We start from the raw sequence: 18,653 nt of genomic DNA on the forward strand, positions 1-18,653 counted from the left end.
AAATCATAAGCTCACAACTGTGAGATAGTGGCCTTCAAGTGGCCGACATCCTTCCAACGGGACTACCAACACTACTTGACTCAATGATAAGGTTCTGTTGTACCAGCCATTTCCCCATCTACTTTCAAATACAGACAAACATTTTAAATGCTACATCAAATATAAGATATAAGCAGTTTGGGCGAATGCCTCGTATCATTCAAATATTAGCATGTATTTAGCCAATAAATAATTAAATGAGAGGATCAAGCAATCTCCAAAGTTTTCATATTTCATCATAATTATGGTTTTCAAGTTAACTCAACAACATCTAATGAACTTCCTGTCAACATAATTATTGACATTATATAATATTGAATTATTTGTAGTCTACATTAGATGATATGTTTTATGTATGCTTATTCAATTTAGGGGTTTTCATCCACATTATACATTGTTTCCAAATAATTCAGTAACTATTACTTGTCAATTTTATGAATGAATATAAATTACAATTATTTAACCTCGCAGTACTTCTCTCGCTACCACAATTCATTTTCAAGCAAACGCAGAGTAACGCTTCAAAGAACATTGACTCTGGTCAAGAAAGCAGAGATATTATGCTGCGGTCTGACGACGAGAATGCAACGTGGCAGAAGGGAAAGGAAGGCAGCAGAGAGCAGTCAGTAATGATCCAGACGAAAGCTATAGTAACATTCACATTAGCAGTGTCAGCCCTTGGTTGAATGGGAAGCATTGATGCTCCACACAAGGAAAGCTGACATTTCATAGTGAATCTCACTGTAGCCGGTTCTACAGCGAAATGAACAAACGACCTTGACTCGACCAACTCAAGACGTGGCAAGTGGTGCTTAGAGCTTAGAAGGCCTTAAACTCAAACTGAGAGAGGAGACTGGTCCTGTTCCTACAAGTGGAGGAAATAAAGCAAAAGCAAGAGAACATGAGAAGGAGAATTAGCGAAAAGAAAAACGACCGGAAAAGGAAAGGGAGAGAGATTGGAGAAGGAGAAAGTTAAAAGGAAGTAACAGTAGGAGGACACTGTAGGAAGGTACCACATGTTATCACATTTCTATGATGTAATCAGTGTGAATGAGCAAGGTAAAATGGAAGAAGAAATGAGAAAGAAGAGGAGGAGTACTAGTATGCACAGGAAGAGGTGTAGGAACGAGGAAGACAAGAAACGATGGCAAGAGACAAGGAAGAACCAACGATCTATATATACTAACTATATAGATTAGTATTATATTTCTATATTAAATGCTATATAGTTCTTATTATTATATAGATCGTTGGGAAGAACACTGTGAATGAGCTGGATAAAATGGAGGAGACACAAAGAAGAGGTGAAAGTGAAAAAATATGAAAAAGAATATAAGGGTGAGATATGTAATGAGTGAGAATATAAGATTAAGAAAGTAAACATCGAATACCGGATCTATGTATAAGAATTATTTTTCATTCCATGATGAGAATGATTGATTGAAGTGTGACAGATAAGTAATGAAAAAATAGTCTACTTTCTCCAAAGTAGAAGTGGAAGCAATATGCCAAAAAATTATGAGATTAATACAAAGACACAAGTTTCAGGAAGGAAAAAATTGGAACGGTTGTGGATATGTAAATATCTGAAGATTTGAAATGATTTACAAAACTACCTAAATACTACAGTACTTATCTAGTACTCGGAAAGTATAGCACTTCAAAGTTCTACTACAATGGTAGTAGAATAGAATGGTAAATCACTCCAATACAACAACGGGGTCAGGAGAGAGTGCCAGCAGTCATTTCTAAACTTTGCAGCCAGGCTGTATAAATACATAATTATGAACACATATATACATACATAATCGCCGTATGCATGCATCAAGTAACCTTGTAGAGTACCGCCTAGAAGTTCCCCACGCATGTTATGCAATATCCAGCATCACTGGCAAACAGACTACTTTCGTTTGGAAGAATGACGATGATGACAAGGTATCACGAATTGAAGTCACGCTGTTAAGCCATTGAAAGAGATATTGAAGGATGATTCATGACTTGACATGAGAAAGTGATAACGGTGTTAACCACCAAATCTAGTCCCTCAATATTTTTTTCATTAAATATTTGAGGGTGTTGTCAATCAACATCTAGTCTCACATAGAAATATTCAAATAACTACAACCATTTATTTATTAAAAATAAGAACTTAATAAGAAATAAGTGGAATAAGTATTTTAATTCAATGTGGATATCTACAATAACATCAACTTTGCCAACAGAATAAAAAGCAAATCAGAGTTCAAATGTATCCATCAAGTCCACTGGTGCGATAGATAACAAATTGACCTCAAAACACAAAAAACATTGCGGTACATCATCAATTGAAAAATATAGATAACCGAAGATAAAATTCTTTCAATTTTTATGCCAGAATATAGTGTTTATAATTAATGTTTAATATTGTTGGTCATACGAGCAAACCGCAACAATTAACTTCTGAAACATGATAAAGTACGTTTATTTTTCATTAGATGGATGCATATGAAATACAAATTTGATGAGTAATCAACAACTTCGACTAAGATTACTTCAGAAAGGCTCAAAAGCTCTTCAATGTGATAAATATGCAAAAATGCAATCATTGTTTCAATTTTAAATTGTAATATTGGACTGGCAGGGTACTGAGAATTCTAAAAGCCTTCACTGAATAAATAAATTCATTGTTCAAACGAATTATTTCATTGAGTAACTGAAACCAGCCTCAAAAAGTGCTCCCGAGTGAATGAATAAATAAGACAGCAATGACCGTTAGAGGTCAAAAACCACTCACATACCAACACTGTCGGTGGAAAAGCAACAGCATTGAGGACAATGACGTCAGGAAAATTACCTAATTAGCATTCCAAGAACAATAGACATATGAGAGGCCACGGACTTATTGTAATCGCCCAGTTTCATACGTTTTCACATCAATCTCAAGTGAGAGTTTTACTCAATACAGATATTAGGTGCCCTTCCAACAGAGCATTGAAAAATTGAAATTAAAAGATATGATAAATTGAAAAATTAACGTCTAGTTACTTTAAAATTATCTTCAAATGACTTGGTAATAGCTGCTGAATGCAATAACTAATCCAGTTAAAAGTAACGAACTACTATTTGAATAATTTTAATGGGTTAGGCATAGTTGAAAAATGTGCAATATGCAAGCTACTGTAATGGTCTTTTCTAGTAATAAAATATACAAATTTACATTGTATTTGTATTGTTAAAAACAGTTCAAATTGCTTGATGGGCTATACCTACACAGTGAAAAGATTATGGATCTACAAAACAGCTGCATGATGGGACACTATTACTACACACACACACACACACACATCGATTTTTGTTCGTACGATGTCTTGCCTTCTTTATAAATTCTATTGAATTAAACAGATGATGTTTGTCAAGTTGCGTTCAATCTGCTAGAATTCTTAAGGACGGCAAAATGTCGTACGAACAAAAAGCGATGTGTGTATGCAGGGATTTAGGCGTCATAAATAGCCACGGCTTGAACTACCTGATTATTTAGGCACAGTACTGTACCTTGATCTCTAGTTCCATAGTCAACACATATTGCTGAAGAAAGCTGCATAACACAACACAAAATTATCGTAACGGACCTTAAAAAGTGAGTAGCCGGTCACTTTCATTCGAACAGCTGTTCAACAATGTTCAAATCTCAGCTGACCCAAGTCCACAACTTGTAAAATGCCACACCCAGACAGGAATCCAGATTATAATCCACTAGTAGACAGAGGTCGTATTGGAGGAAGAATACGGCCGGAGATTATTATAATATGAAACAAGTAGAGGAGACCTATTACTCATTAGACGGATGGCGAAGGCCCTGAACACGCTCAATAACCTTGTCCCACATCATCAGGCACAACACATGTTCTCTGCCATTAGCCGCTAAACTTCATTAATCTATTTACTCCCAATAAATGAATGAATGAATATGAAACTCTAATGACCAGCAACACTTATCACTCAATACAGTGAAAAAAATATTTGGAGGGATACGTATACAACATCTTAGTTATCACCGGCCACATTCACAGCTGGTAGAATTATTATAAAGAAAGAAGGATTTTATTTCTCAGAGTATCAAATCGTTCCATCTCCTTATTAAGAATCTACTTCTGAAAGTATTAAAACTCGTCATACGAACAGCTATAGTACGACGTTTTTACATTGAACAAGTTTTCTCTATAGCAGGACTACTACTATCATTGAAATGAAATTAAATTACTAAGTACCCTTTTAGCCTATATTTTATTAATGCATATAAACAAAATATAGCACTATGTTATGCTTATATCTGTTCTCCTAATCAATCTTACAACAATCTGCCGTTCCCGTTTTACAAAGCTTTCAATTTTTGAAAATAGAAGTAGAATAAACTAATAACTCGAGAGATAGTTGATATTTCAAACTAAGAATCAATCGGACATGATGAAGTACTTATTTTGCATCTAAAAATAATGAACAATGTATTTCCATCTCTACCATAATGTCAATAGTTATGAAAACTAATTCATAAGTCAGATATCAACAGCATTCTATTTATAAGATAGTTCAAGACTAAATTTGCTAAAACTGAATGATAATTATTGACAGTGAGATATTAATAAAATAAGATAAAAATTAAAAGCCCCAGCCGGAAATTGAAGCCATTAAAATAGTATTTGATAAGAATATGACGAAAACATCATGTTTGTTTGGTAAATTCCAAATGAGCAAAACGCTAGACTATAACAGTAGCCTACACAAATAAAACATAGTTACGACCAATTTCCAAGCCCTAGATAACTTAGGTCAGAGGAACAAAATAAATTTCTAAACCAAAGTATTTTCTATACTGTAGAACATGTAGCGTAATAAAGTTTGAAAGACAGTCAATTCATTTTGGTTTAGTTGAATGTTTTAATAATCTTATGAACGACTCAACTTCATAAGTTGAATAATTTAAGAATTTGGAATAGAGCAAGTGTAACAAATTAATTTGCATAACCTACTTAATTCATAACAGAATTTTGTTTCGATCGAGGAACAAGTAACATGAACTAATTTCATGTCACATACACATATACATCCTAGTTCTGTACAAGAAATCAAATGAACTTCAATCATAAATTATTTCAACTACAGTAACAAGGATGTTTGCCAATCGGAATATGATTACTTTGTATTTAGTATCAAGTCATTAATGCACCTAAGCACCTGTATCAATAGAATCAAATTGCTTTATCAACGACAAGACCGAACTTGATTAACAGCACAGAATAAAATTGAAAAGATAAAATTTGAACTACAATAAATGAGAAAAGACAATGCAGCATTAATAATATCCCAAGTTAAAAGAACCTACTGTATCTATTGAAACTAAATAAGGCAAATGACTTGCCTGCTGATCAAATTTTATCAGGAAAACATCTAGCCTATAGTAGGCCTACATGAGGATTAGCCTATACAGCTTTGAAATCTCTTCATTATGTTTTTGGAATCACATCAAACTATTACAGGCTTATAATTTGCTTTATAGTTTGTACGATCAACTACTCTGAGTAACCCAGTAAGAAAACTTACAAGTTTCACTTCATGATGTTAAGTTATGATTCTAACTCAACAGATAAGATATCTAACCTAACTGTTAAGTTAATCTGTTAAAATGACATATTTACTTAATCTGTTATCAAGTAAAATTGACAAGTACATGACAAGTAAAGTAAGTTTAAATAAGGATAAAACTTGTACTCATCTAAAAAATTAAAGTCAGGATGTTGAAACTTGCAGGAATTGAAAAAATAATACCTAAAGAATTCTATTTATTCAATAACTTTTGCCATTTAATTTTATTGGAAGTTTAAATAATATAAAAACTGAATAAACATATAAATGTATGCAAATTCAACAAGTTAGTAGAATTTTTCTTCAAGGTGCAAGTTTTATAAAATTTAGTTTCCCAAACATAAAAATGTTAAAGCTATTAATAAAATTACAGTAAATATTAGCAGTTTAATAAATAAATTTGTATAATAATAAAACTAATAGTAAAAATTGATCAATATTAATAGGTAGTTCATTACCTTTATTTTTTCCTCCTTTCATGATGAACTTAGCGATCTCAGAACATTTAACCTAAAACTCACGTTGCACTTGTTTATGTTGTAATATTTACGTTAAACTTGGAACTTGTATAAAAATTAATGAAAGCATATTAAAAACATGAAATAAGCAATTTAAAAATCTGTAATATTAGAAACTTCCGAAACTGAAAGCATGTTCAAAATGCGAAAGCATGCCAAGTCTTGAAGTTATAACACTACAGGCCGACTGATATTTAATATAAGTTCAGTACCGTAATAAAATGTTATATCAAGAAAATATGGCAATCAAAATGATTTAAAACTTTGTAGATTGTATGGTACTTTGATGTGTAAAATAAAAAAAAGTTTGATTCAAAATGCAACCTTGGTCTAAGCGTCTTGCAGAAGCATGAAGTTTCAAGGTCGCTGGATGTACAAAAATTTTGAAACTACCACACAAAACTGCACTTTCGTTGACTATCCGACAAACTTTCAAGTAAAATCCTAGATTATAATCAGACTTTTTGTTACAAATATGGAAAATTTAAAACACAAGCCACTAAAAAAATAACCTTAAACAAAACTTAAAAGCACATGAGATGAGTGTGACTTGACTAGTCCATTTCAGAACAAAATGGAGGAGCAACGATAAAGGCAAAGTTGAAAATGGCAGTGGCTGGTTTTGAATAGAGCCAGCACTAGCAGGCAGTGGCATAACTAGTGGTGGGAGAATTCAAACAGGTGACCTTCGAACATGTTCGGTCAAAGACGCCTTTCTCGGGTTTTTGTCCGATTATCATGCTATTTCACTTGAAAGAAAATCGACCAAGCCATTCCTTCAACAAAATTTCCAGAATTCACGAAACCACCTTCCCAAGAACCTGTTCCTATACATCTTTAATTTGTTTTTTTTTTAGTAAGTTCCACAGTACCGTACTTGACTAACATTGGAACAGTATTACTATCCTTGTCTATCATTCGACAAAGCAGAGCAGATAGTACGATCCTTTTATCGTTGGATGATAACTAACTCTGCAACGTTACCAGATCGTTTTTTAACAATTTAGAAGTAAAATTAACAATATATTTAATCTCAATTATGAAAATGTCGTCTATTATTGATTCATTAGTGAATATATTTTTTGACGTATGAAATAAAATTGATTATATTTTGAGATTGAACACAGAGGCCCGGTTGCACAAAAGCCGGTTAAATCTGCTTAATTTCAAGAGAACCAATGAGACAAGAACTTTTAGAACAGACGGCTTGTGCAACCGCAATTAATATTACATCAAATATACCGGTATTATCTATCCTCTTTAGATAGCAGTGGCAAGACAGAGAATTGGCAACGCTGTTCTCCTATCTTTCTCCACTGCCATTATAAAGTGCGATTCCAAACTTTATAGAACAATATTTATTGTAATTCTACTCAAACAACCTTGAAAAATTAATTAAAAATATTTTTCTTGTAATATTGTACTGTTGTTTATGAGAAAAAATAAATTCTATTCTATTTTATTTTACTTTAAACTAGGGACACCATACAACGCATCGAGTTTTGAAAAATTCCCTACCAGTACGGACCAGCTCAAAATGATAAAGTAAATTGCAATTAAGCAAGCGTACGCACTTGCAATGAGTTTGAGCATGTGTGGTTACGCGTGCACTTGCGCAAACGTGCATCCAATGTGATCTGACTCACTAAATTTGGGGCAGTATCACCACTATACACTGTACAAAATTACTTCTTACTTGAGATGAATATGCGCAGCAGAGGAGGCATACAGCGGCAGGGATACAACGGCGGCTATGTTACCGTTCTGAGCCGGCCAGCGTTCTCTAATTTCCAGTGAGCATTCAAGCGCTCATGTTAAACTTATGAAGTTTCCTCTCTGCTAGCACTGATTCTAATCGACAAATTGACAACTGTGCTTCCACCTTTCACTCTATCCATCACTGTAATTGACTGATCTCTATCCATTTCTCTGCGCCGCAAATTCCGCCAAGTTTGAAGTAATTTTGTATGGAGTATAATCAAGCTCATAGCTCAAGTTTGGAAAGGAATGGTAAACTTGGGAATAGATCGTTCAAACCATGAATCCTTGAATGAAATTTTCAATTATGTACTGGTAATAACACGTTAAACGTTTTTATGTGACCTGATTTCAGCCAGAGATAAGCAAGCTCATGCATCCGGGTTGGCGAATTGTCAAAATGTTGAAACGTGCTTTGTACTTGAGATAATTTCAATTTCATCGTGCACCCACTTTTCAAATAAAATTAACATTTACCAACATTATACGCAGTAGCCTATTAAACAGTGCCTAGGCTTACACAAATATTTGTAAAATACTTCGTCTAACAACTTGTGACTGAATGACTGATATAATAATGGTATTTCAATTACAAAAATTCAGTAAGAAATAAGGATTTAAAAATAATAAGTTACAGGAGAGTGAACTTTTACTTTATCATTAATGGGAACTACAGTTTCTGTCCTTTAGCTCTTCTTACCGGCGGATGGCCATTAAAGTTCAATACCATCAAGAACATACCCGTTCAAAATCATCCAACATGTTCCAAATTTTATAGTATTGCTGAAAAATCTTAATCCTACAAAACAAATAATAACGCATTATTTTTGTCCTTTGAACTTTCAACATAAATATAAATCTACTCATTCAGAAGATAGATTTCTAATAAGAATTAGACTTGATATGAGAATAGTGTTCCCTTTTCGATTCTTCAACTAAGTTAGTTATTCACTAACTATTCATCAAAATTGATGGAACTCTGGCAATATCATGATAATTGTTGGGGGATGATAATTGTGTCATTTTAATTACAAATTGGTGAACGATATCTTGTAAAAAAGTACACTAGTCGAAAAATTTTCATGATATTAAAAGTTACTATTACTAATCTGGAAATTTTTTGCTTTAGTAATTGCGTATAAAATGTAGAGAAATGATTAAATTTTTTTCAATCAGGAACCCAAGTTTTTTTGCGAGAAATTCTGCAGAGCGTATAAACAGCTCCAGTATAAGGGCGATGTAAAAAGAGCCTGTAAAGAGCTTCCTTCATCCAGAGACTCTCGAGCCTAATATTTTATCAAAGGCATGGATACCATCCCGAGAACCATACCTTGCCTATATGACGTTCAAAGGATACGCAAGCAAAGCCAGAGGACGAGAACAATATATTGGGCGAGGCTCACACCGGTGTGATATTTCCCAGGGAATTTCTACCATGCGATATCACCCTCGCGATATGCACAAGCAAAATAGTAAAGGGAGGCTATAAAAATGGTTCACATTGGCGCGATTTTCAGAACAGGAAACTCACGAGAGTTGTCATAAAGGGTTTTACCAATAAATTCCATTTCATCTAAAATTCCATCTTTCTTCCGAGGAAATAAATTTAAAGGTCATCTTAGATACAATAGAGCATACTAATATCACTGATAAATCATTCGTCGAATATAATTATCATTACTCTCTTTTTGCTTGACATCTGGCATCATGAGGTTATCAGATGAACAATGGATTTATGAACTGCATTTCATGCAGTGAAACAAGCGGATAACTCAATTGGCACAGCTACCTCTAACTCTAGTCGGACAAAAATTCACTAGTATATTTTAACCAGCAAATTACTACTCTCATTTTGAACTATATCACAATTAATTTATGACAACCTGTAACCTTGGGGAAATAGAATAACTAATTATTGTTGATACTGTCTAAGCTATAAAGGAGAAGATACTTTTAATAGGCGTTCAAGTGAAAAGAAACTAGAAACTTAAACAGGAACAATTACACCAAAACCAAGGCACTTATAAAGTATAAACTGAGTATAAATTGAGCTCAGGACTAGAGCAGAGATAAGTATAATAACAAAAGAAGTAGAATGTTTACTTCTTATAATCTTAATTTTCAATCTTCAATCATTTCATGATCCTGGGTGCAACGGTATCTGTTTCAGCTTCGAAGTTTTCTCCAAAATAACATCTTGCAACAGCTCGCCCAGAAAGCTGAAAGCTCCTCTACGTGGTGCGCCTGGATATCCAAATCAGGATGGAGAACCAAATCCGATACACCCTCTTGTTCCAAAGCCCTTCTCTCTCCCTTCTTCTTTTTCTTCTTTCCCTCTTGCTTTGGAACGTCTGTCACGAGATTCTGGTGTGTCGTCTGGTGGTGCTCTGCTCGCTGTTTGGAATGGCGAGTGGTGGTGGTGGTGGTACTGGATGGGGTACCGTAGCCCTGTAAAACCTAGTATGGACACGTTTTCCACTGACTTGACTTTTTTGTCATTCTCACTTTTATTCTTTGTCTGGCCTTCCTTGGCCAATCTCTTCTTTTCTTATTTCTTGGCGTCTGGTGGCAACCGGCCTTAAATTTCAGCCAATTATTTTCTCCTTGATCATGAATAGTACAACTACCAGGGCTAGGGCATCCCCCAGAAGCGATGAGACTGCGATTTCCAGAGCTAGGGCATCCCCCGTAAGCGATCATCCTCAGGACGGCTGACAAATCAGACGACTCAGGATCGTTCGAACTGGAGACTTAGATCAAGGGGAGCCGACCCCAAATAATGGGAAAAAAGGCAAGGAGGAGTTAGTTGATCTTTTCATGATCCTCTATACCAAAGAGAGGTATTCAGAGAGTTCTAACCAAATTTATTACAACCGAAAAATACATAGAGAGAAATCTAACGAGCAAACTTTTTGATAGACTGGAAGTCTATGAATACAACAAATAAAGCTCAAAGGCTTAACAAGTCCAAATATAGAAACATCTTTGAAAGAAATAAATTGGGCCAATTCAACTATTAGGCTTCACGCGAAAAAACATTTATTTTGTGAAGAAGATTTATTTAGAGATTTAACTAATCACTTAAAAATAGAAGATTTAATTGACCTATTTCCATTCTTCCCATTTCTGAAATTATTTTTTTTAGAATCAGAACATATGTTTTCAAGTTTTACTTGAAAGAGACAAACCTATTCAATCACCAAAAGTTTCCCAGAATTATTACTTTATTACAAGTAATATGTTTCACTTCATATGCGAATGTCGGCCTCAGTAACTAATTTTAAGCGCTAGTTTTGTAATCAAATTTTACATCACCATCTCAAACAGGTCTAGTAGCATACCTCGAGATGAAAATACTCAATTGGCATTTCATTTTGTAATAGTATTTTCCATGTCGTAAAACTTGTATTGCTTTTATTATGTATTTCTAAGATGATGTAATTTCCTTCTGCCAATAAAACATTACTCAAAAATCTACACATGAATTTTAGGTTCAATGTGATGGAATCAATTAAATGAACGTCATTGAACGATTGTCTAGGGTGATGATACAGTTTCATCAATTCTATACCTAAGACTGAAAACTATTCAACCAAAAGTGTTCAAGTTTGTCACCAAAATTGGTTTACATTTATAGTGCAATTTGGAACCGAAATAGTTACGGTACTATTTATTAACTTGTCAACGATACAGATGCCTCAATTGTCACAGATTGATGAATTGAGTAGATGAGACAAACTATCTTACAATAGATATTTGAGAGTGTCAGCCAAATTGGTTTATAGATTAGTTTTGACATCAAACTTCTTACCATCATTTACCGAGTCTATTACAAATCTAATTGGTTCCTAATCGTTAGCACGGATACTGAATTTATGAATTATCACAGATAAACTCGATTATCATCATAGCAACGCTAATTTGAATTATAAAGCACCGCCTTTTCATTTCTTTGCTTACAGCCATAATAATGGAATCAATAATTATCTAATAATATTAATGAACCATAATACGACACAAAATTCTCTAAATAAGGAAAATACAATACATATTGAATAGACATAGACGATTTTTGCATCTATGCATAAAATATTTTTTTTGCAGTTAGAGATTTGGAGAATTATATGGAGAAGTTTCTATTGATAATGTATTGTGCATCATAGTAGTTTAACTTGTTGGATTATTTGAATGCAGCCAAACTTTGTTCGGTTGATTGTGAGATGAGGACATTTTTATTGAAACTCCATTAAAAAATTGACGAAACGCTGCTGCCACACAGTTATCATCTCCTGTAAGTTATTCAGTTCAGTAAAGTTGATATTTCAATCCAAACCCAAAAACTATTAAAACTGTTGATTTTAAATTGAGAAGTCCAGTTATAAGAAATATTAAATTATTTGAAAGTTTTAGCAAAATCACGAACATCCAAAGCTTATCTACAACGGTTAATCAATTCTAAATTATGAAGACATTTGATAAAAGACAGAAAACACAAGAAAGATAAGGAGAAGATACATAGAGTAACTTGGCTGGCTCAGTTCTGGTGTAGTTTGCAACATTCATCTTGCAACTGATCAATTTCAAGGTTTCTGACAAGACTGATGAAAGATTTAAGGAAGAGAAAGTATGGAAAGTATTAAGCTAACTTGAAATTTTAGCCAAAAATAAAATCATCCATGGCATTGAAACTAAAACTGATGATCGAATCGATAATTGAAGATAATATTATGTTCGGCTGTAATTGAAGGAAAAAGTTGATCAAGCTGAACTTTCACAGTGTACGAGTTCTACTAGGATTATCCTCTCTCAGCCCGGCCAAGCGAGTATGAATTTCGAGGGCCATTTCTGTCAACGTCCGATCACATACTGTATCATAAGACACAGAAAAGCGGTTAGGGGCAGCTTATCATCCCCACCAAACGCTCTATAATTTGTGCGGCCTGTGTTGTCGAGATATAACCCAGAAACATGGCCCCCTCACTTGAGTCTACCGCCAAATACTAGTTGCTTAGCGTTACTCGTTTTGGAAGCAAATAGTTCAGCATAAATCGAACGAAAAATGATCCAAGTTTGCGCAAGAAAGATTATAAGTAATGATTCTGTGCGTGAAGGGTATCTGAAAATTAAATCAGTTGAATGACTTTCGGAATCGACGTGATCCATGACAACTCGGCCTCATAGTGCTGGTGCAACCAAACGGCTTCTTCAGCAAATCAAATAGGATAATTTCTTTCACCCACCATACAAACTTGACTTGATCACTAGTAACTTATAGATTCAGAGGTCAGAGCTTCTAAACTAATGAGGAGCTCCAAAACAACGTCATAGCCGACTTAAACTCATTTGGCGGCAGCAGTCTATGAAGAGTATTTTGGTAGGCTGGTCAGCTCGTAAGACAAATGCTTCAACCTTCATGGCAATTATGTTCAAGAATAGTCGTATAATAAACATTTTTAGTGAAAAAAATTATCATTTTATATACATTCCTTTTTTATTTATGGCCAATAGGAGGTTGAAAAAAATGACCCACGTAGAATTTAATAGTACAGGACTCATACACTGTATACTGATGTATATTCAGCAATTCAGCGTTTTGTAAAAAAGTTAAATAACATGATTTGTAAAATAACATGACGGGCTAAGAGTGTTAAAGACACATACCTTCAGCTGTGTCGGCGGAGGCAATCTCTCCGTTGGTATGAGTCTTAAAAGCGGGATCGTCAGCCACAACGACGGGGGCGGCAACGACTGGAGCCACAGGCGGCACAATCACCTGCGGCGGCGTTTTGCCCGGCAGGTTGAAGTTGATGAGCTGCTCGAAAGAGGGCGTTGTCGAGAGCTGGGGCGCGACAGCCGGGGGCGGCTGCTGCTTGGGGGCGTCTGTCACGGGGGCGGCAGCAACAGTTGCTGGCTTCTGTTCTACAGCTGGCACCTTGGCAACAGCTGGTTCTTTGGCAGCTACTGGTTTCGTCTTGTCTTTTGACGTCGCGACGTCTTCCTTAGCTGCAGCGGTGGGGGTGGCAACTGGTCCTGGTGCCTCCTTTTTGGTTGGTGCCGGGGCGGCGGTCACTTCAACAGCGGCTGGCTGTGCAGCGCTAACAGCTGGTACTGTGGGCTGAGCCTAGGGGGCAAAACATATTGCTAGTTAATATTCAGTTTCTATCAGTGTCAGTGATGAGAGAAACAATTTATCAAAAAACATTGCATACAATTTTAGAATTAAATGCAACATTTATCAAAATTTGAGTTTGAAATTTTCACTACCACTGACTTCAAAGATCAATAAGGAACCAAGTTTGGTTGCAACCTTCATAGAACTATTTTTAACTCACTAGTACATTTTTAAATTCTAGTGTACATGTACTTATGAAGAAGCTTTCTATTTTTTTAATATTTCTTTTATGTACTCTTTACCAGCACTCTTGAATATTTTCGATTACTTGCTGTTCAACTCTCATCTTGTTTTCTTTGGTAATTATTCAATTATATAAGTAAGCGAATAAAAAGACTTGAAACAATCACTGTCACAGTAATTTTAAAACTAGTTCAGCCACATATTTTACAATTAATCCTAGTTTTTAGTTATTCGAACGCCTCAATCATAGTGATAGTTTGTCGATTCCTGATTTCAATTGCCACAAAATATGATCACCGATCACATAAGAATGAAGAGTCTGAATCGACGCTAAATAAACATCTTCGTTAGTTTTAGTGATTCCACTCAACAATTTGATTTGATACACGCAATTTAATGGATATGAGTGTGTGCACTCATACGACTGTTAGTTTTTCCAGTTTTACAAGGCTTATACATTTTCATGAAAAGGCCCTTTGAGCTTATTCAAACAGTTATCAGATATAAGTCACAAATAAAAGCAAAACTAAATCATCACCCAATGCTCTGAATGGTGTATTATCATATCACTGTAAATGTTATTGATACGTTCAACAACGATATTATGGCTAATAAATGATGAAACATACAAACAAGTTTTTCAAAATTTGATTTCCTCTTAGCATCTCAACTCAAGAACTAGATCTAACTTGTTTCTATGTGGACCTACATCAACCTTATTACTGACGTCATAATAATGATATAGATATTGTATTTAATATTGTAATGCGTACTGAAATATCATTTTTGTGTAGTATTGAATATTGTGAATAATTACACTTCTTAAAATCAGATTAGGTTCACAGGACTCCACTCAAGCAACCTTGTAGGAAATTGGGGTTTTCAATTAAATTTCACAGTAATACACACAGTATAAATAAATGATAGAAATACTACAGAAAATAATACTGTAGATAACTGATTTGCACAAATTAATGTTAATGTTGGGAGCAATAAGCAGAGAGTTATTAAATATGTAAGTAACTAAGCGGATGGTTCGTTAGAGTGAGTAATAACGCGCCCGTCTAATAATCAAGAGAACCCGAGTTCGAATCTAGACCGAGGCAAAAGTTTTTGACCACAACACAATCACATAGATACGGCCACCCCGTCTTTCGGAGGAGACGATATACAGTCGGTCCCGATTACCTAAAAAGTAGTCATCTCTCATCATCATCCCTCTCACTCATTACCCACGCACAAGTCTAAGAGCTCATGTGGGCATCACCCTCAGTATTATTATTATTATTGAAGACAGTAGGTCCTAAATAAGAAACAAAATTCAAATTCAAATTTATTTACAGTAACTCTAATCAGCAAGTAAACAAGTAAGCAGCTTACACCAAATTTTCATTGCACCAACTTACATCAGCAATCGGCTGCGACTTGGTGGTCGGCTGCGATTCGGCGACAGGCGACTTGTCGCTGGCCGCCTGCGATTTGTCGCCGCTAGCGTCGCGACTCTGCTGCTTGCGGCTCAAACTCTTGGCGGGCGACTGCTGCTGCTGGCTGCTCGCTGCACTGTCTTTCACTATCGTCCTGGCGTGCGAAGTTATTTCGTCGCTAGCACTGACCACGGGCGTTTTGTCCGCGGGCGGCAGCGGCGGCGAAGACTGCACTTTCACTTCACTAATAGGAACTTGAGTTTCGGGGGAAATGTCTAAACTGGTGGGGCCGTTGATGGTGACCGTCGCCACCTCGGCTGCCGCTGCCGCCACCGGGGGCGGGTGGAATGATGGCGGCGGTTGCGTCGAGTCGACCGCAGGGGCGGCACTCACCGTCGCCACTTCGCTCGCGTCACCTTGACTCACTGCCGCCGTGCCTTGGCTCTATGCAAATGCAAACATACAAAAGCACTCGTTAGTCTACTATAGCATTGACATGTGATTGAAAGCAAACCCAGAAAACCTAAGGATAAAAAATAATTTAAAAACTTATTCTAGAAAAATAAAAAAGTGGATTAAAATTGAAAAACAAAAGTATTATTCTACATTAGATCAAATACCCCCTCGGAAAAAATGGCTAGTTCTAAATAAACTTTGTGGAAATCCGAGAAAAACTAGATCTCATGATGAATTGAAAATAGAACACAGGAATGAAATTGTAACGGATCCAAAAACAATAGAAAATCTATTTAATGATTTTTTTGTTAACATTGGCAGAGACGTTTTAGCTACTTCTTATGGTGCAGCTGATAATGAAAATGACTATCATAACACCATCAAGGAAAGAAACCATCAAGCGTCTACGTTTTTTGAAGCTGGCACCTATGATGAACTGTTAATTTACATAAAACAATTAAAAAACGGTACTTCTTCTGGAGATGATCTTATATCTTCTAGAATTTTGAAGGATGTTGCTCTGACCATTGTTCCCATTCTAGTTGATATTTTCAATTACAGTCTATCTACAGGAATATTTCCTTCTGGGATGAAGGTAGCAAGAGTGGTGCCAATCTACAAATCCGGTTCTAGATTCAAGTTGAACAATTATAGACCTATATCTCTGCTGTCTGTCTTCTCAAAGATATTGGAAAAGATAGTGAAAAGAAGACTTCTCAATTTCCTCAACTCATATAACTTTTTCTAAAAAAAACAGTTTGGCTTTCGTGAACGCATGAATACTGAAATGGCTCTTGAAAGATTCATGTCGGTTGTTTTCTGTGGCTTCAACTTCAGGCCAGCGCGCTGTGTTGCAGGACTGTTTTTGGACATCAGAAAGGCATTTGACACGGTTAACCATTCAATCTTGTTGAATAAATTATCTAAGGCTGGTATCAGGGGCATGGTTTTGGATTGGTTCTCTTCATATTTGAAGGACAGGCAGCAATATGTAGCTATTGGGAGAGTGAAGAGTGAGGTTCAGGGAGTGGACAGTGGTGTACCACAGGGTTCCGTCCTTGGACCAATCTTGTTTCTCATCTTTATAAATGATCTCTATTCGTGTGAGTTCAATGGTATGCCTGTGTCCTTTGCAGATGACACTGCCTTGGCATATTGTGGACTGGATGTCCCCAACTTAGAGAGAATGATGCAGGATGATTTGGATAAGCTATTGCTTTGGTTCAGGCACAATAGAATACAGCTCAATCTTACAAAAACAAAATATATATTGTTCACATTAACAACACCATGGACACTGCCTTCTGCACTGAAGTTTCATGGTGCCTGTGATCGGAATGACTGTGACTGTGAGGTCGTTGGTCAGACCAATGCCATTAAATATTTAGGTGTGATTGTTGATGAAAAGCTCAACTGGTCTCAGCATATATCTATCATAAAAAACTATCTGTTACTCGTCCTGCGAAAATTCTATTTCTTGAATAAATTTTTCCCTTTAAATGTTCTTAGGCAGTTATATTTTGCATTTGTTGATCCAAAAATAAGTTATGGTATTAATTGTTGGGGCTCCACCTATATTTGTCACTTGAAGCCATTGATAACGGTGCAGAAATCGATAGTCCGTGTTATAAATAGAAAGGGTAGATATGAACATTCTTTTCCTCTATTTCAGTGCCTTGGATGTTTGCCTCTTAGATATATGTATGTGTTTAAGGTCCTGTATATGTTCTTTGTAATGTCTGGAAACGGTGGTCATACGTTGCTCAGGGATGTTCCCAGCTATCAAACTAGGAGAGTGACAGCTGATTTACTGAGACTTCCCAAATCGTGTACCACTTGTTTCCAGAAATCGTTTGTATTTCTTGGCCCCAAGTTTTTTAATAACATCCCAATTGAAATCAAGAGGGTTCAAAATCAACTTGTTTTCAAAAAAAGAATTCTTAGATGGCTCAGAGGTCTTATGCCTGACCATTTAGAATCCTTATTTAATGTTATTTCGTAGTTTAAATGTAATTTTGGTGGCTGGCAATAAGCATTAGTAAGATGAGCTGTTATTGGAAAGTGTGCAAGGTGAGTGAATGTGAGAGTGAATGGTTGCTAGTCTTTTCTTTCTCTTTTCTTTTTCTTTCTCCTTTTATTCATGCATTTAAGATTAGTTGAAGTGATATTCATTCCTGCTTGCAAACGTGGAGTATTGTATACTTCCAGCAGGTAGTATTTTTTATTCCAATTCACAAATTTACCGTATTTCTAATAAAACATACCAGTATTTATTTTATTAATCTTCCATTAATTATTTTTTATCTTCCTGAGCTGAGTGTTTTTTCTTATTGATTCTGAATGTGAATATTGTGAGTTTGAATAAATAAAATTTGAATTTGATACAATATTGAGGAGTACGAAAATACAAATTTTCAGTAGTATGTCCGACTAACTCTATTTCATTTCAATTTTTGACGATAGCAAGAAAAACAGTTCAAACGT

The 18,653-nt window shown here is 35.4% G+C and overlaps 1 protein-coding gene across 1 annotated transcript in view; it reads right to left on the minus strand.

Annotated features, from left to right (window-relative positions):
- The window catches only part of LOC111060653 (eukaryotic translation initiation factor 4 gamma 1-like), a 138,341-nt gene that overhangs the window by 34,196 nt on the left and 85,492 nt on the right, over positions 1–18,653 (minus strand). The window contains exons 10-11 of the mRNA XM_039422741.1: positions 15,696–16,157; positions 13,596–14,055 (exon numbers count right to left, since the gene is read on the minus strand). Of these exons, the coding sequence (XP_039278675.1) occupies positions 13,596–14,055; positions 15,696–16,157 (922 nt within the window). The remainder of the gene's footprint in view (positions 1–13,595; positions 14,056–15,695; positions 16,158–18,653) is intronic.

Source organism: Nilaparvata lugens, chromosome 3 (assembly GCF_014356525.2).
Source record: "Nilaparvata lugens isolate BPH chromosome 3, ASM1435652v1, whole genome shotgun sequence".
NCBI classification, from domain to species: domain Eukaryota; kingdom Metazoa; phylum Arthropoda; class Insecta; order Hemiptera; family Delphacidae; genus Nilaparvata; species Nilaparvata lugens.